General features: G+C 42.1%; 1 protein-coding gene across 10 annotated transcripts in view; it reads right to left on the minus strand.

Moving 5' to 3' along the window:
- The window catches only part of MAP4K3 (mitogen-activated protein kinase kinase kinase kinase 3), an 84,553-nt gene extending 57,440 nt beyond the window's left edge, over window positions 1-27,113 (minus strand). For 7 of the 10 annotated variants that reach the window (XR_008822486.1, XR_008822487.1, XM_056342635.1 and 4 more), the window contains exons 1-7: window positions 26,882-27,113; window positions 17,837-17,894; window positions 14,536-14,626; window positions 8,230-8,294; window positions 6,031-6,086; window positions 2,554-2,601; window positions 356-398 (exon numbers count right to left, since the gene is read on the minus strand). Coding sequence is in view for 8 of the 10 variants with exons in the window: in XM_056342635.1 (XP_056198610.1) it covers window positions 356-398; window positions 2,554-2,601; window positions 6,031-6,086; window positions 8,230-8,294; window positions 14,536-14,626; window positions 17,837-17,894; window positions 26,882-26,986 (466 nt within the window). In the remaining 2 variants the exon portion in view is untranslated. Of the gene's footprint in view, window positions 1-355; window positions 399-2,553; window positions 2,602-6,030; window positions 6,087-8,229; window positions 8,295-14,535; window positions 14,627-15,573; window positions 15,660-16,553; window positions 16,702-17,836; window positions 17,895-25,880; window positions 25,900-26,881 lie in introns of those variants that run through there. The other 3 variants (XM_056342637.1, XM_056342638.1, XM_056342636.1) reach the window with 3 other exon arrangements.
- Window positions 27,114-27,513: the final 400 nt, after the last annotated feature.

Genomic DNA, 27,513 nt, shown 5'->3' on the forward strand with positions numbered 1-27,513 from the left:
TAACATGATAAAATACATAATTCATTATTATTCAAGAGATACTTTCAGATAACCTTTCAAGGTACACTTCACACTTAAACACTCTGGATGGTACATTTTATTAAAATTCTATGAAAACCTGTGATTTGATTTTTACGTCCACCTTACACCATCAGTCTTACCTCAGTGTTCCAAAACTACTCCAATTATTCCTCATACACTAATTGGATGGTGCAGTTAGGTATTACCAGCAAGAGAAAGACTTTTGATATTCACTGATTCCTTACATGAATCATTACATTGTTAAACAAAATAATGAAGACTGCTTTTTAAAGGATATAAAATCTGTTAATAACACTAAATTGCATTAACTCACCTAATTTTACATGTCCGTTATCCGTTAAAAGAATGTTTGCTCCCTTAAAAAAAAAAGTAAGCACACTTGAATTAAAACATGCAGATTCCTCTGATATCTTATGTAAAAAAATGTACATGAAATCTTATGGCAAACTAGGGGCCAAAGGCAAACCAAGGATTCCATGTTCAAGAAATCGGTAGCCTTACCAAGGCAATGTTTGTGAAATTAGCAAGTTGCCATTCTGTTATATGAAGAAACTTGGACAGGCGGGGTTTCTTGTACATTTTTAGTTTAGTACTCTCTACCCTATAGTACTACAGAGTTTCCATTGTACACAAAACCCCTCTCAAAAAGCAGAATATGATGATTTCCTATGCTGGCAAATTCTTACTTTCTTTTCTATTTACACTGACTGAAAGGAAATAGGAGCTCTAAAGGTCAAAGTGGAAGTAATTTGATTTTTATTTTTTCACATGTAGGAGCTGGTTTTGTCTTGTTTGACAGCCATGATAACTACAGCCTTAAGAATCTGCCTTGATACTCAAGTGTTTAGCAAAACTATTTCTGTCCTTACACAACAGAGGTTCTGTTTAGTGCTAAGACTTGAGGAGTTCACTGTTGTGTAGTATGTACCGCTCACTTCAGTTCAATAATCAACTAAACCAAAGCACTAGTTGGTACCATAGAACTATGACATAAAAAGACTAAGAACAAACCTGATCTGAAGAGTGAAGCCAGGTACAGGCAGAGTTGAGCGAAAGCTGGAACTGACTAAACACAGTTCTAAGTCAGCACTGCCCATAAACTAGATGGAAAGGCAGCACAGATAGGCCTCCAAAAAACTGTTTTTACAGATTATGGCTTTTCACAGAGAATGAAAAGTCAAGCTTGCAGTAAAATGCAGCTTACTTTGGCAAACATCATACAAGTATAGTTAATGAGCCTTATAAACAGAGTTTGGTCAATAGTGTGACAGTCCAGTTAACATTCTCTTGACCTTGTTCACCTTCAAGACTAACAGGACAGCTACTCTAAATATGTAACTTGACTACAGAGGGAAGCAAACATAATTCAACAGTCAGAGGATCTGCAGATGAAGACAGTATTCTTCCATGCTCATTTTTTTTTTTTTTAAATTTCCATGCTTTTTTTTTTTTAAAAAAAAATTCTCAATGTAAGCACTGAAAGCATTTTTTACCTGCACGGTTCTGTTTAGAAACAAGTATCTGCAGTATCTGCACTGTATCCTTACAGAATGCAAAATGATCCTTGCAAAGTATAATGAAAAATGTTTAATTTTTGTGTCTAAAGTAAACTTTCATTCAGAAATTATTTTTATGATTGCTGAAAAGACAAAATATCCTTCTGCAGTCAATGAGAACTTGGAATCAGGCTGTATTAAGATATCTACAGCTGAAACTGCTGTGTACACTGCACCCCTTGTCTGAAAATAACCAAACCAACCAACCAAAACCAGCCCCCTATACAACACAAAGGAATATGAAAATTTACTGTCATATTTCCAGGAGGAAGCCTGCCAATTTTAAGCTGCAGTCTGGGCAAGGAAGAGCTTGGAAAGGGAAACAGTAGGGAGTAAAACTCCAGGGACAAAAAGTTAACAGGAAGCACCAGAAGGAAACTATAGAAGAGAGTGTAAGAGTCTGAACAAGCCACCTTTGATACAGCTTTGTTGAGATGAAGGTTTAAGTAAGGCAGTGTTAAGAGCCTGATCTGTGGTACTCTCTCTAATTTTAGCATGTGAAGAAGGAGACAGAAGTAGTTTCCAAGAACCATGCAGAACAGCAGCCACTGACCAAGAAAAGTAGCAAGTCGTCAAAGCAGCAGCTCTGCTCGCTAGCTAGTTCAAAGACAAGGGTATGTCAAGCTTCTTGGAAAAGACTAAACTTACTTGAGCACAGAGCACACCCTTACAGCCATCTGAACGTGCTGCTCTGGACATCAACTGATGCCTAAATTTTACAGCACTGGTCTAAATAAACAGTATGTTTGACTCCAATTAAAAGAACAAACTATTTCCATGCATGCATTTTTAAATAAGGATTTCTTCTTCCCTTGGGCAGAAAATTTTATTCTAATAGACAGAAAAACATATATATTCTTAAATATCCCCAAAATTGATACATAACATTACAAACCCATCAGAGGTGATATAACCTATTTTAAACACAACAAAATTCCCTTTGGTTTTTACTTACCTTTATGTCTCTGTGCATTTTTCCTTTACTGTGAAGATAATATAGTCCCTGCATAAAACATTTAGATAATAATTTAGTCCAGTGGTTTTTATTTTAGATACATTTCTTACTTAATTACAAGACATATTTAGGATCCAATTCTACTATCTAAACAACTCACTGACTGAAGAACATTTATGTTAGCGTATCTGAACTGCATTTGCAAATTCAATACATGTAGTAGCATAGTACCTAAAACACCAGCTAGATGGAAAGAATACCAGTCACCACACCTATTGTAAGAAAAGCATTACCCCACCAAGATTTCCTCTGGACATGGCAACTATCACCTTTTTAGACCAAGTTAATTACTTTTAAATTGCCTAACAGTCTTCTATTCAGCAGTCAGATCACTGGATACCTAATGCAGTTATTTCCTATGTCATTACACACTTCAGTTAAGTCTCGAAGAAGCACACTAGCAGGCAGCAATTCAAGTCTAACACAGGAGTTAACTTTTCATTCATGGATTTCTGCGGAAGCATTAGGCTGTCTCTCTGGATCTTGATGACAGTACCAAAGCATTTTAGGACTCAACATGTGTCAGAAACTCCAAATTGAAATCCTGGAAGAATTCTATCAAACCAAATCCATGCATGACAAATCAGAGGCACATCACTTTTGTCACTCAAGGCTTGTCTCTAAAATTCTCTTCCAGGGGTAAAACGTCACGTAAACAACATCCTCACTCTGCAGTCATGAACCTCCATAAAGACTACATTTTCATGGGAGATACCCATGTTAAAACAGACATTTTTTGCCAGCTCATGCAGCACATCATGAAGTTGATTGCAAAAATAAAGACTGTTTTCAATGATTAGCATTTTCATGGATGGTCCTAAACGTACCAGCAGGAAAAATGAGGGAACAATTACTTACATGACTTGATATTTCAGATTTTCATGTGAACAACATTGTACAGATAGACAACAATACCACTGAAGATACAGTTTTGGGGTATTTTTTGGTCAGTTAATGAAAATCTGAATGCAGTGTAGCTGAAGTGCTAATCAGTTATGAAATTCAACTCCTTAAACTAAGAAAAAAAACCCCACTCACAGATGTTTTAACCTGTTTCACTGGGGGAAGTGACTAACAACACCCAGTTGGTCCAATAGTTTTTCAGAGTCCTCACTACAGGCACACACGCAGACCCAAAAACTGAACTCTTACTTGCTTTTGGTACAGTGTAATTAATCAAAGAACCTACCTGACTGTTGCAACAACTGGCATTAGCTGGAAGAGTCCCGTGTCCACTCCTCCCATTTAAATCTCTGGATACTACTGACACACAAAACCCAACAACTCACTCATTCTTACCACTGCCCTAGAAGAATTTGAGGTTGCCATTTTCAAAACTGAATGCCCGGAGGCAGGTACTTTAAAGGCCATATTTAAAGGACCTCTATTTTCAGAATCAGTCTCACAGATTCCAACCAGAACTGATAGCAAGTGTTCTCTGAAAACAGACCGTTTTATGGGCTTCTAAATGTGGAGACTAAATGTTAACTTTAAGCATTCAAGTGAAACTCTGGGTTCATGGAAGCTGATGGCAAAATTGACATTGGCCAAATTACTTTTATGGAAGGACAGATAGCCTATATGCTCAGACTTTTTACTAGTAAAAGTGACTGCTGCATTGTAACCTACACCAAGGTATCAGAAACTGCATTATACACTATATAATACATGATACACTATATAATACTACATTATATTTGGTCAGAGTGGTGTAAGCATGCATTTACAGACAACTTTAAAATATACAAAAATGGGTCCATGGATAACACTTAAAAAACATACACAAAGTAGCAAGTTTCCTTCTTACAAGCAATTTATGCATATTAACCACAAAATCTTCCCACACAATAAACAATGATTTCATAAATTTTACTCTAGACTACCGAAACACTCCTCCATACTCTGAGAAGGTTACAAATTTGATGGATGGACTATTCGGTGGATAAGGAATTGGCTGGATGGTCATACCCAGAGAGTAGCAGTCAATGGCTCAATGTCCAGATGGCCATCAGTGACTAGTGGTGTCCCTCAGAGGTCTGTATTGGGACCAGTACTGTTAATATCTTCATCAATGACATAGACAGTTGGATTGAGCGTACCCTTAGCAAATCTGCAGATGACACCAAGCTAAGTGGTGCAGTTGACACGCCTGAGGGACAGGATGCCATTCAGAGGAACCTGGATCAGCTTGAGAACTGGGCCCCCTCCCCCAGAGGAGGGCCACAAAAAACAATCAGAGGGCTGGAGCACCTTTCCTATGAAGACAGGCTGAAGAGAGTTGGGGTTGTTCAGCCTAAGAGTAGAAGGCTCCAGGGAGACCTTATAGCGGCCTTCCAGTCCTTAAAGGGGGCTTATAAGAAAGACAGGGACAGACGGAGCCTGTAGCAATAAGAAAAGGGGTAACGGTTTTAAGTTAATAGGGTAGATTCGGACTAAATACAAGGAAGACATTTTTTACAATTAGGGCCGTGAAACACTGGCACAGGTTGCCCAGAGAGGCTGTAGATGCCCCATCTGTGGAAACATTCAAGGTCAGGCTGAACAGGGCTCTGAGCAACCTGGTCTAGTTGTAGACGTCCCTGCTCACCATAGGGAGGCTGAACCTGTAAAGGTCCCTTCTAACCCAAACCATTTTATGGTTCTATAGGAACAAGACAGTTTAAAGGTTAAAAAAACAGATGTCATGTAAGACTTCACTGTAAGGAAGAAAAAGCCACATCCTATAAGTCAGAAGTCTGCAATCTCTGGCAATAGCCTAGAGACATGGTAAATGGCATTCAAGGGAGCTGGCTCAGGGACAAAGCTATCTTGAGTGTCTGAGAGAGACAGCAGCTCTCAACCAATGGTATTCAAGAGATACACATTCACTAGAGGCCAAGAACTGCTCTCTCACATGGAAGCAAGACATCCACCGAAAAAGCCATTTCTGATTTAAGTTTTACTGGTGAACTGAATTTAGGGAAGAAAATGAAAGCTAGCATACCCATGAGGAGAGGCTGGTGACCTTAACTTGAACATCTCAAGTACATAGGCTTTTTTTTTTTTCTCTCTCCTTACTGGCACATATCAACTATCAGATATGCAAAACTGAGTTTTTAAGTTTTCCTTCAAACTTGCAATAACTAATTTGTACCACAAGTATGGATTAATACATATGCTGCTTCCCCTCTTCTAAAAAAGAAAGAATTAACAGCAGAAAGATGACAACAGTTTTCTTCCAATTATCCAGGATAATTTGAGGTTATACAATTATATCAGTTCTAGGCTATAATACAGGACCTCCTCAAAAGTCTGAGAAAAATGCTAAGCCAGCCAAACACTGTACATCCATGGCATCACACTTATTTGTAACTTTTAGTTTTAGCTTTTAATACTTTCACATTAAAAGTCAACCACAAAAACCTGAGAACACACTACCTGCAGTGTTTCTCTGCTAACATAGGCAATCTGCTGTTCTGAAAGTGGTCCAGTCACTGAAATGGAAGGGGGAAAAAAAAAAAAACAGCTCTCAAAATCAGTAAGATACTGCCCATTCCAAACCCATACATACCTCCATTCACTCCATGCAACTCCAAAACACCTCACACTCCATACAATGACTGCCATTCACACTGACACACTGATAAGATCTTACACTATTAGCCTCAAAGTAAATGTGCTTAGACTTTCCCCCAGATTGAGCATCCCAAAGACCACCAAACATTTTTTAAACTCAAAAATGTCTAGCCCCATTGGAATGGAAACTAACTCCCTCCATATATAAATCACAAAGTAATTAAGAGGAAAAAGAAACAGAAGCGGTGATTTTAAGGAAAACACTTTTCCCTGCACAAACCCATTGTGTCCTTCTATGCAGGGCTGGACTTCCAACCCAGTGACTCAGAGCTGCAGCAAACTCCGCTCAGTCCCTTTTGAGCTCTAGGAAGTTCCTTTTACCCTTTGCAATCTGCTTCCTCCTCACTTTCCCGCTGCCAGGTGACCTGCTCTCCCCTGCAGCTGTGTGAAGTGCTCTCTGCAGCTTCTCAACCCTTTTCTGCATGAGCTACCAGCACTGCTGCTCCTGGGCCTGCCACACAATGCACCTTCTCAAACTATCTCTCTGAGCAGGCCCAGCAGCTTCCCTAAGGAAGGAGTCTTCCTCTCCCTTGCCCACTTCACTCAAGTCTCTCAAAGGAAAACAAAATCTGAACAAATATGTAAACCAAACACAGAACAGCAGGCATGGAATGGCCTGCAACTTGTCCCCAGTCACTGAACTTTGATCCTGAAACTGAAGTGTTTTAAGACCAGAAAATGCAGTCATCACTGCAAGCTTCTCAGGTTTGGCAGAGAAAACATAAAAAAAGTTGGATGGAGTTTCCTCAAAGGAAACTGAAGGAGTAGGGAGTTAAAAACAAAACAAGATTTAAGCACCTAACTTCTCAGCTTCTACAAAACCCACAACCATAATATAAATCAGTTATCATGCAACATATATCTATGTCTTCAAAAGAGGTCTAGATCCATCTTCCCCTTCCTGAAAGAAAAGCTCCAAACCAACATAAAGCTAAAGATATTAGCACCCAGAGCACGTATTTCTAGGCAGGTATGTTTATTTAAAAAAAAAATAAATTCTGATTAAATTACTAAAGATTACGGAGGCCTATAGTTCAATTGGAATAAAACTCCTTGAAATGTGATTAAGATCAGAAAAGAACTTTCCACTCTTAACTACTGGCAGAGAAGCCAAAAATCAGCTGCAACAGGAAACTGCTTCTGTATGACAACTGTTTAGGCATTTATGTGTCATGAGCTCATTTCCTACTCTACAGGTGCCACACATAAAGCCTATCAGACACAATGCTTTTTCTGACACTAGTTAAGATGTAAAGAATCAACAAGGCCATGTTCAAATGACTATGCCATAAGCATGGTGTGAACCTGTGAGTTGGTGCCTTATTTTAACTGCACCCAAGTTAAATGTGAAAAGGTATACAAGCCGTTTATGCACGGAAGACAGATGTGAAGATCCTAGCATGTAAAATCTTCACAATTTAGAATACAGACGGATTTCCTCTCTGAAAACAATCACCCGAGAACCACAGAGCCATTACTCGCTCGCAAGTCTTAATTCTAGGGCAATAAAATCCCTCAAAACTCATTTTGTCTCTTGAAAACAAGATCACTGTTTACAAAGGATAAGAGCATCCATGCTAATCAATCCACTTATCTAAGTATCTGTAGGCAGTGGATAGTACTAGTAGATAATACTAAAGCAAAGTTCAAAAGCTTAGAAACAAAATGGCTAGGAAGAGAGCCCATCATTATATTTTATTATTATTATTTTTACCATACAGTATCGTCCAATTGTAAAGCTTTTGAAAAAGTAGTGATGGGTATATGAGCTAGTGAAGGAAGGAAATAACTTCTGCTGCTCAAAAACCCCCACTACAGCTAATTTTGTTTAAAAAACCAAAGCCCAACCAATTACATAAATACATAACCTAAAACTGACCTTCAATGGAATATTATGGGTATTAAATTTAGGATTCCCCCTCTCTGATTCCAAAACACTGCAAACACCTCATTTTTGAAAATAAGCTTTACTTAGCTTTTAAAGAATTTGTTTTGACATACCATGATAAATATCCTGCAGAGAGCCACCTCCACAAAACTCCATGCAAATCCATAGCTTGTCTCGTCTAAAAAGTGAACAAAACCATTCATTAGCTGTCAGATTCAAAACAGCACCTATAAAAGAACGTCAGGGGAGTCAAACATTATAAAGCACAACATAACAAGCTCTGTATTATCAAAAGTACAAGTCAAATAATGAATATGATTTATTCTTTATATGATAGTTCACTGTCAAAATAGTAACTAATGAAATACAGAAAATATTCCAGGGTTTACTGGAGTAACAGAAACAGTATTACTGAAAGCGCACACTGTTAACTGTTCAAAGATCTACTATGAAAATGAACTATATTATTACTGAGAGTAGAGAGAAGACAGACATGGGTTCTTGTTTCTTCCTCATTTTCACTTCTCCACTTTTTTCAGAGCAGAGAAATTAACACCAAGGGAAAAAAAGGAGGGAAAAGAAATAAACCCAAAACAAAAAGCCCTAGGGATATCTCTCAAATCAAATTTATTTCACAGCAAATGGAGTGAAACTCTAGTGCTTTATTCAAAGCTAGGCAGAGTGGAGCCCATGCGGTGGGTAAGTAAGTACCTTCCTAGATGAAGTCTCTTCCCTCAAAACTATCCACATATTCTTTTGGTGGCAGGGGTCAGAGGGAAGTTCTTTAGATTCCTCTCACTAAGGGAACCACTTTGACTCATTTTATCTTCATAAAAGGTGCTTTCCAAGACTAGACAATGGGCTGAAGGATTCAAAGGTATCTTCTATTATGGACACTACATTCTATTTTTACTTAGTAATTTTCACTAGTAAGACATATGTACCAGACGTGGCTGCAGAAAGATGCAGAAAATGGCTGCATTTTGGAGAGCAGAATATCTGGGAGTCTCTTAGTCAAAACATGCAGGAAAGAAAAATCGCACACAACCACCTTAGGGCAGACTGGGACACAGGACAACCAAAGGAAAGGCTGATGATTGTTCTGCAGCTTGTCCACAACCCTTGGTCTTGGGCTTCATGCATTCGTAAGGCTCTTTTAGAATAGCTGAGACACCCTGTGGGCCATGTCAATATTCATGGAAGTGTTCTGCCAGGCAGCGGGGTAAGTGCTGAGCTTACCCCAAGCTGCAAATTGCAAATATTTCTCATCATCAGGCAACAGCCAGAATAGCTGCTGTTCCAAGGAAGAACTGCCTTTCTTGGATGTCCTCCCCTTATATGTCCATAGTCCACATGGTCCTCAAAGCTAGGCCCCGGGTGCTTCCCCTAGTGGTGGGAAAGGTATTGTTCAGGCATTACAGAGGTTTTAAGCAAGGGAATCCCCTGGCTGTTAACTCCACACATTTCTAGGGGTCAATTAAAGCACTGCTTGAAATAATATGAAGGCTTTCCACTGAAATAACTGATCAAAGTCAGACAAAGAAGCAATGTGACTACCTGTGAAAGAACACAGAATTAGCAATGGCAGCAGGGGAACATAAGTGAAAAAGAAGCACTGAAGAGACAGACAGACGTTTGCAAGTCCCTTGTTTATCCCCCACAATGATGCAGGATTTTCAGACAGGGACACTTTTGGGGGTACTTGGCTTGTGAAAGCCCCTCTTTCCCGTGTGGCTGCATCACGTTTGATGCCAACAGCAGCAACACAGAAGCAGGAAAAAGCTAGGACAACCCCAGCAGCCCTGGGACAGCAACACAGCACCCACAAAGTAAGAGACATGAAGCAGAGTATTGCTGTAAATTCACACCTTCACTTACTGGGCATTAACTTCCCAGTGTGGAAAAGCCCTACAGAAAAGGAAAAAAACATAAGAGGATCAAAAGAGGAGACGGCATTTCTAATTTTCTATCTATACTGTACCTAAGTACTTTGAGACAGGTGAAGATCCACTTAATCAACAGTAACAGTGTATACAGTTGTCTGTTTCTGCAGAGCTATGGCAAATGCAAACAAAATAGACAGGATCAACAGCACCATTTAGCATCTGCAACTTAACACCCAAGGCAGAAAATCCCTATAGTAAACAAAAGGAAAGCATGGGGAACAATATGCTACTAAGCGCCAAGTACAGGATGATGGTATTTTTCTTATTGTTCTTAGCATTGAAAGATACTTGGAAAACAAAAGCTCAAGACAGCCATTCAATTGCCCAGGCAAAAGAGAAACACTACACCAATGAAACAAGAGGGGACCAAGCAAGAGCACAACAGAGTGCCAAAATATACACTATATTTGCCAAAATTAAATTGAGTCTACAAAGATATATTTTTATACCCCGAGACAAGAGAAACATTTTTAAAGAAAAAGCACCCCCAGCCTGAACACAGCATCATGAGAAGTACCATTTCAATCTTGAGATTTTAAAGAATGTTGAATGCAACAGTTATGTTTGTTCGCAGTCTTTTTTCACATTAAACAGCTTTTTATTAGTTATACTAAGCAATCTGTTCTCACCATGACTAGTTAAAAGCAGCAGCTGTTAAGACAACTGGATACATTAGTCAGTGCTTTGACAATGCAAATAATCTCACCTCCAGAAACAAACACAAATGCAACTGTCACATTCTGGTCAGTATGTTAGAATTATGTTAAAAAATGTTAGAAAACCAGCTCAGCATAGCTTCAACAGCACTGCAGAGCCCCAGCCCCCACTGCTGCCATTCCTCACTTAGTCATTTCTTCTGAATTTGTCTTCTGAAGAAATTTATACTATGATTGTCTGGCATGCCCCACAAACCTGAAAATGTGAGACATAAAAAAAAATGTCGACACAACTTCCAGTACTGCAGAGAGGTAAAGTCATCATACCCACTGGAAGATGTCTTTAGGTTGAGGACATCTTAACATACAAAAAGGTGCTCTCTTGCCAAACAAAGGCAGGCTTTGAGATTGTGAGGACTCTTAAGGAGGTGCAATACTAAGCCACACAGCCTTCCCACTATGCAACATCCATTTAAGAAGCTTAGTCACCATAACACAGAGCTTTGAAATACTGCCTTTAAGAAATCACAAAATCCCTCACCAACTTTACCACCTCACAATCCGTAAACTGCTGTCGAGCAGACTAGTAACTCCAAAAATTCTCAAAAGTTTTAACATGACTTTGAGATACATAGCAATATTAAGAACTGACAGTTCATGCACAAGAAAAAGGCTGCCAGTACTACGCAGAATGGAAGTAACACCCAATTCAGGTTAACCTTCAAATTAACCTTAAACAAGCGCAGACACTTTTGGTTTGGAATACTGAGTCCCTACATGTACACACACTCCACACATATGCACACTCAAACTTGCGCATAACGCAGCTCACAGTCCAGCCTGGTGTTAACAAAGCATTCAAGCTGCCAAGACAAGCACCCTTCAAGGTATGGAATGCCAGAACAGCATGGCTTGTTGATTTTGCCTTCAGACTTTGACCCCTTCCTGCACATGTATACATGATAATGCAAGCGGTACACAATCACACACTCCTGCCCAAGTTCAGTGTAGCATGCAGATGGTGTTCATCTAATGGGCAAGTCAACTGTCCCAGTTTCAGCTGGGAAAGAGTTAATTTTCTTCTTAGTAGCTGGTGCAGTGCTGTGTTTTGGAGAACAATGTTGATAACACACTGATGTTTTTAGTTGTTCCTAAGTAATGTTTATATTAAGTCAAGGACTTTTCAGTTTGTCAGGCCCTGCCAGTGAGAAGGCTGGAGGGGCACAAGAAACTGGGAGGGGACACAGCCAGGACAGCTGACCCAAACCAGCCTAAGAGGTATTCCATACCACGGGACATCTTGCTCAGTATGTAGCCCTGGGGGTGCCCAAGGCCTGCCGATTGCTCCTAGGGGGACTGGCTGGTCATCAGAAAGGAGGTGATGAACAACGCATTGGCCATCGATGGTTTTCCTTTCTCCCTTCACTCTGGGCTTCATTCCTCTCCCCTTCTCTCTCCTTTTCATTATAATTATTGTTATTGGTTTTATTTCAGTTTTTAAATTGTTTTTATCACAACTCTCAAGTTTTACATTCCTTCATGATTGGACTGCTCCCCATCCTGGGGGTGGAAGGTAAGCAAGCAGCTGCATGACACTTAGTAAGTAACTAAGTACTTAAGTAGTTACCTACAGCTGCATGGTTGGGGCTAAACTACAACATCAACAACCTGCTTTCCTCTCATACTTTCGAAGTGCATTTCCACTTAATCTTATTCTGAAAATACATTTCCTCTTGGAAACCTCCTCTGTGCTCCACGCTAAACTATGTCTGTGAAGTACTAATACGACCAGGTTTTCTACCACAGATCTTTGAAATTACTATAAAGCAAATACAATTCAAAACACAGGCTCTACTGACTTGAATCACATCTGTCACTCATCAAACAATCACTTTCACTCATCAGACAAAAGCTACCAAGATAGTCAGTACCAAGAAAGATGCAATGAACACCACCAGTGATAAAACATGGTTTTCAATGAGCAGACGCAGTGCTATTCAGGACACCAAATACAAGAGGCAAGGCGAAGAAACTCCTCAGGACAGCATTAGCCAGCTGATCCTCTGCATGAGACCTCTCCTCCTCCACTAGCACTTATTGCCAGGACTTTCTTCCCCAGCACTGCCTTGAAGTTCTGGCACAGTCAACTTGCCCAATTTCTGTTTGCTGTAAGTATGCAGATGTTCAGCATCAGGTCACCAAGAGCACCACAAAGCACTCCATGCTCACCATTTCAACATCCTGTCCCAGCTCACCCTAGAGCAAGGGAATGCTCAACAACAGCCAAGTAAGCCAGGGAACATGTGTTAGCTCCTCTGTAGCACTGCAAACATGCACCAAACCAGACACTACTGGCTAGAAAAGAACCAGCAACTGGGAATTCCTAAACTTTAGCTGATGCAGAATGAAAGTAAAAGAAATGCAGTATTGCTGGACAAATCTGAAAGGATTTTTAAAAGGAAAAGATGTACTCCAAATACAAGAGCCAAGTTCTGTAACATATTCCTCCTTCAAAAGATGGTGATTTTTTGTTGAAAGTACCAAGATTTTTCACGTGAAAATCCTGTATCTTCCCACCCTCAATCCAAAAGCACTTGGCCTATATTGCTGAAAAGCTTTTGGCTGCAGCTGATAGCTATCACAGAGAATTTCAGCTGGAATTGCTGAAGCCTAGTACACATCTGAGTAATTCAACTCTGCATCTTTCCATTATGAATAGCAGAAGGTGTAACACAGAGCTACCATGTCCCTACCTATACTGTCTCTGTGCAGACAGAAGCTATGTGAATACCCATAAAGGAACATCCCTCTGCTGTAAACAGCATCATGATTTCCCAGAACCTTTTAAAAGCTTTTTATTGCATGACACTATACGCCTAAAATTATTGCAACATTACGTTCACAAAATCCAGCATTAAAAAGTCTAGTCCTTTAATATCAAGCAATTGCTATATCTAGCATAAAACATTTGTAAGGATGTATTGAAAAGAAATGTAACAGCAAACGTTATTAGGAACTAGACATCAATTTTCTCAATACTAAGACTTCGTATGGAGTACGAGTTTACTGCACTTGTTACAAAAGTAAGCATAATACCATATTAAAGGAATCACACACAAAAAAAAAAGAACAATTTACATATAGTGAATTAGCTGTCCTAAACAACTCCGCAGCTCAAGAGAGAAATATCAATAATTTTTAGATTTCAAAACAAATCCAAACCACAAATCACCAGTCAGCTTTTTAAAGGCTGCATGGTTTACACTCTTAGGTAGTTAAGTATGAAATTCTCCTTAAAGCTTAACACTACTACTATTAAGCAAGGAAAAACACAATTTTTTCCCTCCTTATTTCCCCCATAACATTCAATTTTGAATTCAGTTTTACATCCCAACACCAGTTAAGTCAGAACATTTCTGAGAACTCTATCTGCATTATGCAACATTAACTTACCAAAATTTTGCAACTTTAAGAGAAGTTTTACTGAAACAGATTTAGAAGATACTATAAACACAGACTTTCTTCATACTTGTCATACTTCTGCTTAATTTTCCATTTATGTATTAAATTCAAAGCTTTCAAACAACAACTCATTTCCAAGGAAATATGACTACATGGTCACTGAAAGATTTTGTTTACAGCAGTACTATTTATAGACAGATACTGTAGTAAACAGAACAGATTTTAAGGTAAGTGAAAAAATAATATACAAGTGGATAATACTTATTTGGTAAATTATGTTTTGCCTAACTTACCTTATAGACCCGTCCTTTAAGGAGAAAGGCATTTTTAAATGAACAAAAGAAACAAACTGTACCTGAGATAGCTGCCAAAATAAGCAACAATGTTCGGATGTTTACAGTCTTTCATCATAATGATTTCCTGCTGCACAACAGCAAAATCTTCTCCTGAAAAGCAAAAGAATGAGTATTTTCATTGGTCTAGTTCATACTCGCATCTCAACTAGACTTTCAGTACATATTTATAAAATAAACATTGAGTAATTAAAACTAATCTGCCAGTTTCACAGACATAAAGCAACTATAAATCAGTATTTATTAGCAAAGGCTTAGCAATAAGTAACTATATTCTTAAGAGTAAGTTTAATTCTGGGCCAGGTGGACCTCGCATCTGCTATCTGATACCTCTTATGATACCGGCCACAGCTCCTTCTGAACTCTTTATTTTCCCCGAGATCCCACTGTGTCCATCTGCATATGCCCTGCCAATAGCCCAAGACCTTAAAAACACGACAAAACTTTGCTATTTTTGGTCACAAGTCCAACCCCCGTTAGATCATCTTCCCAAGCAGAAAACATTCAATAGTATGCTGTTGCTGCAACTTTTCTGAAAGCTCAGTAAAGCACATAAATTCATGGACTATACATAACATATGTCCAGATAAAACTCTGACACAGATGTGGCACTTAATGAGTATTATTATCATAAGTTGTTCCTGTCAGTTGTACCTGTCTTTCTATAAAAGATTCTTATCTGATGATAAGTGTACACACTGAGAAACTCATGCATGAAATGGAAAACGCAGACACATCTTTGTTTTGGGGGTGTTGTGCAGGGGGTTTGCTGTTTTTTTGTTGGCAAGTTAAAGAGGCAAGGCAAGAAAGACAGCAAGATGTAAGAAAATGCTAGTAACATTTGACAGCCTTTTTCATTTTTTTTTTTTTTTAAAGAACTACATGTCAAGTGCTCTTTTGCAGTTCAGTATCTTACACTAGGGCTCCTCTGAAATTAAAGGCAAATTATAGCTAGTTTGTTTTGTTGTTTCCAGAGAAGTTCTTCTGAAGTTTTAGTTACTAGATGCACACAGTTCACAAAAAACCTCATTCTTACTAACCTCAAGGACTTCATAGATGAAACAAGCCTGAAGGCCTAAAACAACCACTTAACTTCATGAATAACTGAAGAGAATCTTTAAGCAAGCTGAAAAAACAGGAACATTCAAAGTATGTCAAAATTCTCCTTTTAGCGTACACTTCAGCAGCGTAGTAGCACACTTCAGCATGACCCAAAAGAGCTTTTAAACCAGAAGCCAAGCTATTGTCTAAGAAGCTGGATACAGACACTAAGCTCATATTTATCAATTGCTGCAACCCAAAATCACTTCTGAAATATGGCTGTTAATAAATTTCAATTATAACAACAAATCCCAGCAGAACTGGACAGGCTATTACCTAAGAAAATATGTTTTAAGTTTCTCCCAATCACATCAACATACCGGTGACCTATCCATTTAGTTATTTTTAACCAGAAATCAAATATTCACATGTATTTTATTTAACTGATAACAACCTGCAAACTACAAGCTGAAAGCTAACATCACAACAGACTTGCCTACAATCTAAGGTATATTGCGGACTGGCTTGTTGTACCCTAGCTAGACTTCTAGACATGCAAACACTAAAGAGCAAACAAGAAATTATTTTCACATATGAAAGTGCATCTCTCTGAAAGGACACGATTCCTCCAGTGTTTTCATTGCATCCAGAATACTGAAGTAGCATAAGTTTTAGAGTAAGCGCCTAAACATTATTGACCCTTAGTCTTCACACTGTCACCAAATCTGCAAAACTTGCAAAGAAAGCCAGTGCCACGGTCCTGGGTTGCGGCTGCTGCCTGTCCAAAGCTGTGAGTCAAGCCTCTACCACAACTGGAAGCAACAACTGCAGAGATAAACCGAGCTCAGTGAGCAAACTGAGGGTAACTAAAGTGCGTTCTATGTGTATCCCTCAGCTATCCAAAGGCTGCCCAAAACACCCAATTTAACTGCAAGATGCCAGTTGTCATCCCCATCAGCACAGCATGACGGCAAGTTACCCCAGCTGCAGCACATCCCCAGGCTCCATCCACAGCTCAGACGATGCACGCAGCACGCTTCTCCAAGTCCCACTCGGCACAACCCATACAACACTCTTCAACCAAGCATACTTCATGCTTTTGAAAGTGGTAGTCTGCTAAGTAAAAAGTTGCATTATTTTAAAGGTTGACATGATCTGAGTCTGCCAAATCCTACAGTTCCTCCCCTACTACACAAGTCTCCTTCCCCCTTGTATCTTCGCAGTTCCATAGGGAGACAGAGCACAGCTGCCTGGCTTGGCTAGGCTGGTAACCCAGCCACGCACTGCCAAGTACTCCAGCAGTGGGAACTCACAGAAAAGGCCAAAGCAGCAGAACGAGGCGAGATAATCTGAGACCACAAGTTTGAGGATGGATAAAAGTGTGATCACTTTTGGAACTACACAGTAACATGCTGACCTGTCTTGAATGTTGTGGGGGTTTATTCTAATGTGTATGCATTATATAAACACAACATTTCTAATCACTTCCCAGTTCGTAAGAGAAAACTAGTAACTTCTTTCTCTTCTTGCCCACATAGACCTTAAGGATCAAACCAGGTAGCAGTAAAAGTATTGCACATGCACACACACATACCACCACTACCACCCCCCAACATTAAACCTTGAAACGGCACACCAACAGTTAGAAGTTCAACAAGAAGTCTGGACATCTTTCTTCCCAGATTACCGTACTCTTGTTCAGCAAGTCTAGCCTTACTAACAGAACAGCACTTGCAGGCTGATAATTGATCTCTAGGGCACATGTACTTTGTGAAATCACAACATAAGCACAGTTTAAGCTTAAATCTACCATACAGTGAAGTCCTAATGAGAGCCTCCAAGTGAATTTCAGGAAATACTCAACTCCCAGATACTAATGCTCAACTATTATTTCACCCTACCTTTTTATCTCTCCCTCCATGCTTTTTCCAGTTGAGTTCTCTTCTGCCTTGCTGTCTTCCTCATTTCTTTTGCTCCATATATATTTTTTGTATCTCATGGTTTGCAAACATGGTACTTCAGACAAAAACCCAAACTCTTGCTGAAATTTTACATTTTCCTTTAACTGTTCTCCAGTCACATTTTTTGCTTTCATATCTTGCTTTTCACACTTGTTATTTTTTAGAACAGTGTATTTTGTCCTACACTAAAAGGCAATAATCATCTCTTCTTTCAGTAAGTGGACTCAACCGACTTTGTACAATTGTATTTTAAGCATGAAAACACTTAAGTTTCTGTGGCCTATTTCAGTTAAACACTTACCTGGTTCTAGTTTTATTACTTTAATTGCTGCTAGCTCACCCGTGTTGACATTTCGAGCCTAGGAGGGGAAAAAAGAAATAATAAAAAAAATATTTAGAGAACATAGCACAGCAACCAGCTCTGCATTCTCAACTCTACATTCTATGACACCACAGCGTCAGAAAACAACTGAGGTACATAAGGGTCTTGAACAGTGAAACCACTTGTGGTTTGGGGTTTTTTTAAAGCAAAAACAACCTCAGGAGGAACCAATAAATTAAAACATCTTGTATATTTACATCTCATGCAAGGTTATTTTTTTCCCAAATATACCATGCATTTATTTTTTATTGGGTTTACAGCATATATTTTCATTAGATAAGCATCATTATCAAGTTCTGTTACACCTAAAACACTTATTTATGAAAATCCATGTCTGTGCTTATAACAGTGAACCAAACAGTAAGAATTCTGTAGCTAACATTCTCTTCTCCAGCACATGTTCGTAGGAAGCACTGTTCCAACAAAATTTCTCATCCTGGATTTATTTTCTAGCAACAAAGCAAGCCATCTCAAAAAAACCACACCCCTCCACTAGGCAGCTAATTTGTACTGAGATCTGAAGCTTTAACCTTCCGGGCCACACAACAGTCCTAAATTATGCAAGTCCTCCACCATGCTGTACTTCCATGTTAAAATCCATAAACAAACCGTCCACCGAGAGACGGACTGCAAAGCAGCTCTAACACACACGGATCTCACAGCAGACAAGCAAGGCCCAGGGAGCACCAAGGGCTGCACCCTGCAGTGCATGCGACTGCCTCCAAGACTCCCGCAACAATAATGCAATGCTTCCTGCTCATTTCACTGCATGCCCCTTGGTCCTTACTCTCCACCAGCAACAGCATCCTCCCTCCCTCTGCTGCGAAGGTGCCAAACACCCAGCCAGCAACAGAGGTGTTAGAAAGCTCTGTGGCCAACCTCAGCAGCTTAACTGCATTTTGTACAGGGCTCTGTCATGCTAAAGCCTATGTTCTACTGAGCAACCAGGAAGCTGGATTTCTAAAAAGCCATTAATTATGACTTATGATGCTGCTTAATAATAATTATTTCTCTTCTAGAAAACTGTTGTGTTTGGCTACTAACTGAAAGTCAAGGAGTCATTTGCTTTCAAGAAACTACCGTGTCCCTGCACCCAGCTATGGGGAGAGGGCAGCAAAGCAGCAGCTCCCGAAGGATGCTCAGCTACAGCCTCTCCTCTCCCCTGGGGAGTCTTGGTACCCAGAGCTGCACTGTGCTGGACCACCACTGCACTAAATGCTATGCCCACGCTGCCCCTGCACATGGCACAGAAGGCGAGACCAGTCCTGCTTTTGCTTTTTCCCCTCATCCGCTTTCAAATCAAAAAAGGCCAGAATTACAGAACTTAAAGATGCAGACAGGTGCCCACATTTTAATTAGCCTGCCTGCTAATGATCTCATTTAAGTCACTTTAGGAGCTCAAGGGCTCACACCTTTCATTGACTGGCTATGAGACTCACCAAATACTGTAAGGTGGAGGGGGAAAAAAACCGTAAGACTATAAAAAATAGCCAGTAATACAGTCTGAAAATAAATGCAGTGTGTATTCCCATGTTTAGAAATCTACCCAGGCCATTCCTACCACAGCCAATCTCAAACCTCTCACTGCTCATTGGTGTGGCAATGCTCTTCTGCAATGCTGGGAGTACTGGCATTTGCAAACAACGTGCAGGCACACCAGTATGGATAGATCCTGAGACCAGTGGAAATCCTACCCAAAAAAAAAAAAAAATCAAGGAGTAGTCCAAACTTGATAGACTGTGGAAACTGACACACAGTTAAAAAATAAATTTTCTCCGGCAGCCTTCCCTGTAAGTCATTATTTGCCCACCCCACCGAGAGCAGCAATGTCTCCACTCATCACTGTATGGTGGAAAAAAGATGCAAAGACATTAAGAACAGCAAAAATAAGAGTTCCTTTTATCTGTACAAAGGCAACACATCAGAAAGTGGCACCACTGAAGCATGAGCTAGGATTTTTATTCCTTATTCTTCTCCCAACACATTCTTTTCACAGCAAGAAACTACACAGAGGCAAGATGTTGATGAAGGTCAGCATGTTTTAACCTCTAAGATTAACAAGAAAAATTACTGAAGCTTTAATGAAGACCTGAGATCATCAGGGAGTCCTGTTAATATCTAAAGATCTGTTTTACGGCAACTTGTACTAGTAAGGCAATCAATGAGATGCAACTTGTAGTAGATACAAGTGAGGAGATCCTGAAGTTAAGCACCCTGCATGCAGATGGCATGTACAAGCCAAGCTGGAAAAATTTCACAGGCTTCAGGGACATCGCTAGTCTAACAAAAAGTGTTTGGTAATTTTTTTATTGTTGTATTTATTTTTAACAATACCATGTCCAGCTGTCAGGAATTTGTTTTGCTGACTATGGTCACTACGCTCTGCAGAGTGCTACGGCAACCAAAGCAAGATAGAGGGTAGGTAGGAGCTAGTGAAAATTTCAGAACAAAACTGATGAAAACATATGAGGGTACTCAACACAAAGACTTATGTGATGGTGATGCCAAAAATCTATCAACAGTAGACTGACAAATCTATAGATGCATCCGGAGAAGGACATGCAAAATCCCAGCCAAAGGAAAGGAGTCCGAGCAGCAGGCAGCCTAGCCTAATCCATGCTCTCCATACCTTGTGCCTGATTCGGCCCTCTCCTATCACAAAGGGATTTCTTCTTCAACATCATGTTCTCAAAAGAACTGTTCAAAATTGTGGGAAGGAAAGAACAAATGTCATGTGTTTTCTCCTTCAGCTTAGGCATCACCATTGCTTCCTTTCCTCAACACCAGCAGTAGTGGGACTCTTTGGCCAGCTAGTCATTCTCTGGACCAGTATCTGCCTGGACTCATGAAAGCTAGAAAGGACGAACAAAATCTGATTTAATGCCTTCACTCACCAATGCCTTCAGGAACAGCAGGTTACCAACTGCTTAAGGGCATACCTTATTACTTAAGATAACATGACTTGAAGTTGACAGTCTGAGTAAGTTACCACTTTGCATCTTACTCCATTTGGGTTATTAGTGTTGAAGGTGGTGTCACCAGTAAGACTATGAATTGCCTTTGTTAATCTGACTGTGTATGTATATATATACATATTAGAAAAAAAGAGATTGACTGTAGTGACACAAGGGTTCCTTGCAAAGGATGAAGATTAGGTACCCCGACAGGTGTTACGAGATCTCATCAAATACCTTTGAAATCACTGGCTGTGAAACAATTTCTTGCCTAAGCTCACATGAATGACAGACTGAGAAAGACTGAAGCACTGCATGCTTTTCAACACGTGTTGGAGCTGGCTCCGACTCTTAATTTGGGGGTGCTTGTATATGTACCACACAATAGTTTAGAATGTTGAGGGCACTGCCTTACATGTTCATTCAGCATAATCACACTAAAGTCGCCCGTTACTTATGGGCTTTGAGATGGGTGCATTAATAAGGAATAGTTGGCTGAAGAACAATTTTGAACAAGTATTTCTAAGTCAGCAAATGCAACCAAAAATTTCAAAGAGGCTCAAGTAAGAAGACACATCTTTGTTTTTTGCTGCCACTTGCACCTTAAGTGCTCTAACTCCCAGCCTTTGCGCTGCTGATGTTAACAGCAACAGCCGAGTTCTTCCTCCCACCCCTGTTTCCATGAGCAGGAGCCTGCAACCAATTCCGTCAAATGCAGATTTCACTATGTCAGTGCAAATGCATTACACAGGGTTTGCGGAAGCACGGAATGGCCTACAATGCCTGTGTCTCCATGCGATCACTTTACTAAATGTGTACAGCATTTATACAGTGTCTGCTCTGGAAAACCATGTAAGGATCCTCATTCCACCAGCGGCTAAAAGAATGAGACTCTTCAGAGATCTAGACTGCCATATCTGGGGAGGAGTTAATGCACCAACCGCTCAGTCAAGCTGGAGAAGCAGCAACTAATTAAACAGGAAAGAATTACTAGTGTCTCTGTGACAACAGTAGGGTATCAAATCAAATTGTATACAAAAAACTGCCACCCGCTGGAAATGAAAACTAGAAAAATACAAGTTTGGATATTATTTCATTATTAAAAAAATCATTAACGAAAATGCCTCACAACTGGAAAGACACTATTACTCTGAAATAGAGAAGGAAAGAGCAATGGACAGCGCTCGGATGGGCTCTACTGGGAAACACCAGCCAAGCAAGAGATGTGCACGGTATCTGAAAAGGAGGGGAAAGAGGAAGAAGGCTAGTATTTAGCACTGCCCCTAATAAATGCCACAACAGTACAGTCATAAGGAAGACAGGACTGTGCAGCTGAACTAGTACAAACATAAAATCCAAGGTCCAAGGAGGTAAATCTCCTGCCAAATTTCTATTTGTCCTTCAAATGGAAACTGGCAATAAAATAAACAATGTTGCAACAAAAACTAGGCCAAAAAGCAGTCTAAGAGAGTAACAATAGAGTGCTTCTGGCTTTGACTACTTCCTATGTGAACTGTTGAACAAAATGCAGATGAGCGATTTCTAAACAAGTTGTTGCTCACGGGATAACCGATCCCAGGGCACAGTCAGGCTTCCTGAACTGGATTAGCTCCGCTCTTCAGGAAAACGCACCCAAACGGCTGCCCGACCCCCTGCTTCCACCCCTACGGGCTTCCCCTTCAGCCTCTCCCAAACCCACACGACTGTCCCAGAGCCAATTCAACTCTCCAAGCCAGCAGAAACCCACCTGCCTCCCTTTTCTTGGTTAGTTTTCTGCCGGGTTAGCTAACCATGCTGGCCCAGGCATCGTGCTGAGCATCAGAGCCAACGCAAGGCAAGCGGCCAGACAGCCGGGAGCAGGGCAGGGGATCGCCCCTCTCGGGCAACAGTGAGCTGTTACACCAGTCCAGCCCACCCCACAGTCACGGCTGTAATTAATAGGAATTGAACTACTGAGAATTATGCTAAAAATAATTAGGTTCCACATTCTGGTAGGAGGCGTGGTAACTAAAATGCGACAGAGCTACAGTTTTAGAAAGTAATGCTCCAATAAAGGTGATGTTAAGCAAAAAGATTTGAAACGAAGGCAAACAAATTAGAGGGCCTGGGACTAGGGATGATGAGAACGGCAATTTCATACTAAGAGGCAGAAGTATTTCTAAATGGGAGATGGAATAAATAGAGCAAACTAAATTAGGCAACCACTCATTTAACTCTAGGAATATTTCCTGAAACTGAGCAGGACAGGGCATTGTCTCTTTTTCACAACTGAAAAAAAACTTAACTCCTCTTTCACACTTTGCTGGCCACTTTACACAAATTATTTGCAGCAGTGAAACACAGAAACACAAAGGACAGAAATTATTTGTACAACAGCAGAACTAGTTTCTACCCTTTCTAGCAGGTCTAATTTTGGATGGGAAAATTTGACAGAAACAGAAGGTGACATTCAAGAACTTTCCTGGCAAGTAACTGCAATCAGAAAAACAATTTTGCTATCAGCCTCTAAACAAGACACTAGAGGAAGCTAATTTACTTTTCAAGTACATTTACTGAGACACAGAAAACAAACCCATGCAAATGAAAATGTGATATGCAACACTCAAGAATACTCAATACCAAAAAAACACTATTAGCAGATCATTTGTCTGTGCTTTGTTATAGATACATCATCAACCATCCAACAAAGCAGTAACTCGATTTCACCATTAATGTTAGCAGTCTTGAGAGGAGACATCTCTGGACAAGGAAATAAGATTTTCTCACAAGAACTTTGTAATACATTTTAGCTATCTATCGTAGCAACACAGCTTCACTGAAAAAAATTTTTAACAATTGCCTCTCTCTCAGACCCTCACTGAAACCTGTGTTATGTCCAGCGATTATATCCCTGGGTTACATTAAGAACTAAGAATCCAGATGAAGCTTCATCTCCTACAACAGCCTTGGACTGGTGCTAGTTAGAAGAGACATTATTATTGACCGTGCATATTTGATAAAGAGCAAATGGCATGAACAAGTTACCCCATTACCCCTCTTGTGATGCGTTCATCATTGTCTGCTCCAAGGCCTCTTTGAAAACTGAACTTGGGTGGGAGGGCAGATAATTATAAAAATACTGCTTTAAGCCCAAAAGCTGTACTTGTGGTGCACTAGTGCGTTTCCAAGCACCAACCAAGCAGCAGGACTCTTATCAGTCTGATCCATAACCTCATTCCCTTCAAGTCTCCATAGTTCAGTCCACACCATGGGCTCCTGAAATTGTAAAACCTTGAGAGTACAGATACCCTGTCTTCCACACACCCCACCCGCCCCCCTCACCTCCCTAATGTCAAACATTTAACCCATGCCCTGCTGTAGCTCAGTTCAACTGAAACAGAGCAAGGAAGTAGATGCCAGTCTGCTCTGCTTTCAGCTCCTCAACAATTTGCCAGGAAAGCAGGTTACAGAAACATCAGCATTTAGCAAGAATGTCAACATAACAAGACTGTCATCTTTTTAAGGCAATAATCCCCACCTACCAGTAGAAACACCTCCCTACCTGGCTCTCCCTGCTAAGGGGGAAGCCCCACAATTTACAAAGAGTGGTTTGAAGCTGCCCACGTATGGCCAGTTCTTGGGTCCACTCTTGCTGAAATCTCACTACTGATGAGTGCCATCATCACACAGCTAATCTCAAATTCAGACAATTATTTCATCAACCACAAAGTTCACCTACAGATGACGGGATGAAGCAAATGAAAAAGGCTTTATGAAACCCCTCACAAATTTAAGATAAAGCCCTAGTAAGCTCAAACGTGGTTGACACTTTAGGACTATATATTGCTTTTAATGCAACAAAGAGGAAGTAACCAGCTTTCATTATTATTTTTGGGCTACTTCCATTCTTCATTTTGAAGATGCCTTTGAAGATTGCCTCAAAATGAAACAGGCAATAATCCATCCAGGAGAAAAGCACATCTCATTTTCCCTACACCGTCTACAACCTAACCAGAAAGCACTTACCTCTCTCCCTCTCTCTCATCTATTAGAAATAATTATAGCACCAGCCTAGGCTATCCCGGATATACCACTTTCTATCTCAGCTGTCACAGGCAGATTATAAACATAAACAAATCCACTCTGAGGGAGGACAGAATTTCTGTGCCTCAAACAAAGAAAAGCCACAAGCAGCACTGGCCACTCGCAGAACACCAAACTGAAGGCTACTGCAATGGTAGTACAATAATCATCAAGAACACCTTGACAAATCCAGTGAAACTTAACAGGTTTCAGATGCACAGTGGTACTGCAAATGTAAATATTCACTCCATGGTTGGAGGTAACGTTCTTAAAATTAAACAGTAAACATAGGTGACTTGGATAATTCATATTGACCAAAATTATGTACACAGCACTGAAAAAATCTGATCAATAAGGTATCAGAGTCAATATGCCAGTTAAAAACTGCAACAGAAACAGAGCTGAACACATTAAGAGAACAGTTTGCAGAAAAATGAAAGAACAGAGCATAAGGCAAGTAGTCTTGCATAATTAAAACATTGGCATAGTACACAAACACTCAAAGGAAGCTTGCAAGGTGGGGAAAACAACACAAGAAACCCTTTCAATTAAACAATAAAGCAAGAAGTGAGCACACTAAGAGCGCAGTAACAAGAGGATTTAGGTCCTGAAACTTTCATAACATACAAGCAAACTGAGATTAAACCAAAATTGCCCCAGCCCAAACAAGACTTCATTCTAGGCACATTCACTTACAGTCAAAGGCAGCATCAGGGCCAGTTGCGTGCACCTCAACTTGTGGAATGGCTCTACGTGTTTCCCTACAGTCTGCCTACCAATACAAGTTTTCTTGAACACACACGCCCACCCTGCGATAGCAAAAACAGAAGACACTTGGAAAGCGCACAGTTAAATCAATGCTTCCAAAAGGCCACACGTGACAAACTTCAGCTCTCCAATCTGCTCTGCCCTCAAACAGGAGCGGGCAAGAACCAGGGTCGCCCTACCTAAGAGACGGGCCGCTGCACCTGTCGGGCAAGAGTTCAGCTGGATAAACAAATAACATATGTTGCAGAGCAGAGAAAAATGCCACAGTGCGCTATAAAGCCCCAAAACCCAAACTTATGCTCAGCAGCTATTGCTTCAGCTTTGCTTTTCCTGCAAGTCTGGGCAGGATGTTTGGGAAAGACTGTGATGCTAACAGCCCCTCTCCTGACTCCCCAGTTTACCCTCCGACTGGTCTACCCTCCTCACCTTACACAGAGGCATAAGCACAAAACACTGATGTTTCCACCCAGGACAGCGACGGGAGCAAGAGTCGGGACGCACAGCCCTGCTCGCCTTCAGGCACACTACTTCAAGTGACATCTGGGCTGCAAACTACCAAGCGTGCACTTCCCGCACCCCCGCGGCTCCCGGCTCGGTCTGGAGGGGAGCCGACCCGCCGGCTCCGCCCGTGACGTCGACACCCGAGCCGGCACCCAGCAGCGGCAGGGACGGGCTCACGGGGCGGCTCCGCGGCCGCGGGGCGCCGTGAGAGCGCTGCGGTGCCGCACCGCCGGGCCCGCACCAGCAGCGGGGCCCGGCCGCCCCCAAGCGCCGAAGCGGCCCCCGGGGGTCGCCCCCTCGCACGGGCCGGCCGAGCCACAGAGGCGGCCAGGCCGGCGGCTGGAAAAGGCGCGGGGCCCCTCTGGAGGGGAGCCCGGCTGGGCCAAGCCAGGCGCCCACCCACCCGCACCAGGGCTGGGGGCCGGTGCGGCAGGGCCGCCCCCACTAGAGGCGGGACTGCCGTCGGCCTTCTGTGCCCGCAACGGCGGGAGCCCCCTCCGGGCCGGGGAGGGGAAAGCCGGGGGGGGGGGGGCGGGGCGGGGCACGTCGCTTGGCAACGGAAGCCCCCTCAGATTTTGGACAGAAGGACCGACCCGGTTGCTTAGCAACAGAACCCACGAACAACGCGGGAGGGGCGAAGAGAGAACACCCCCCCGCCGGAGCGCGGTGTTGCGTCTACCTTGTAGACGTCACCGTAGGTGCCGCTGCCGATGCGCTGGATGAGCTCGAAGTCCTCCTGGGGGTTGCGCCGGGACAGGTCGCACACCCGCCCGCCACCGCTCATGGTGCCGGGGAAAGCCCCGCTCGGCCGCGACCCCCCAGCGGGGGGAGGAGAGGAGAAAGGAACCCGACACCGGAGCGATCACCGCCTCCCCCCGGCCCGCTCCAGCAACATGGCGCCGCGCCTCGCACCGCGCAGGCGCAAATGGCGCCGCGCTGCCCCGCCCCTCTCCCCGCCTCAGGCTGTGCGCCTGCGCGAGCCGGCAGCAGGCGGGCGGCCCTGCCTGCCTGTGCGCCTGCCGCCTGCGCGCCCCGCCCCGCCCCGCCCCGCCCCGCCCCGCGGCAGCCCTCCGTGCCAGTCCCCGGCGCTCGTGGCCCGCCCCCCGGCGGGCCGTGCCGCGGGGCCGTAGCTGAGCCAGTGGGCGCTGTGGCTGCCGGCGGCGGAGCTCGGCACCGACCACCGGTACGAGACAGACCCGCGGCGGCACCGGCAGCGTTTGCGAGAGTTCGCGACGGCCGTCTCTGCCGCTTCTCGCCCCCAGTCGCCGCCGCCGGGCTGCGCCCGGCCGGTCTTCGCCACGCACGCCGGGC

This window comes from Falco biarmicus, chromosome 6 (assembly GCF_023638135.1).
Source record: "Falco biarmicus isolate bFalBia1 chromosome 6, bFalBia1.pri, whole genome shotgun sequence".
NCBI lineage: Eukaryota > Metazoa > Chordata > Aves > Falconiformes > Falconidae > Falco > Falco biarmicus.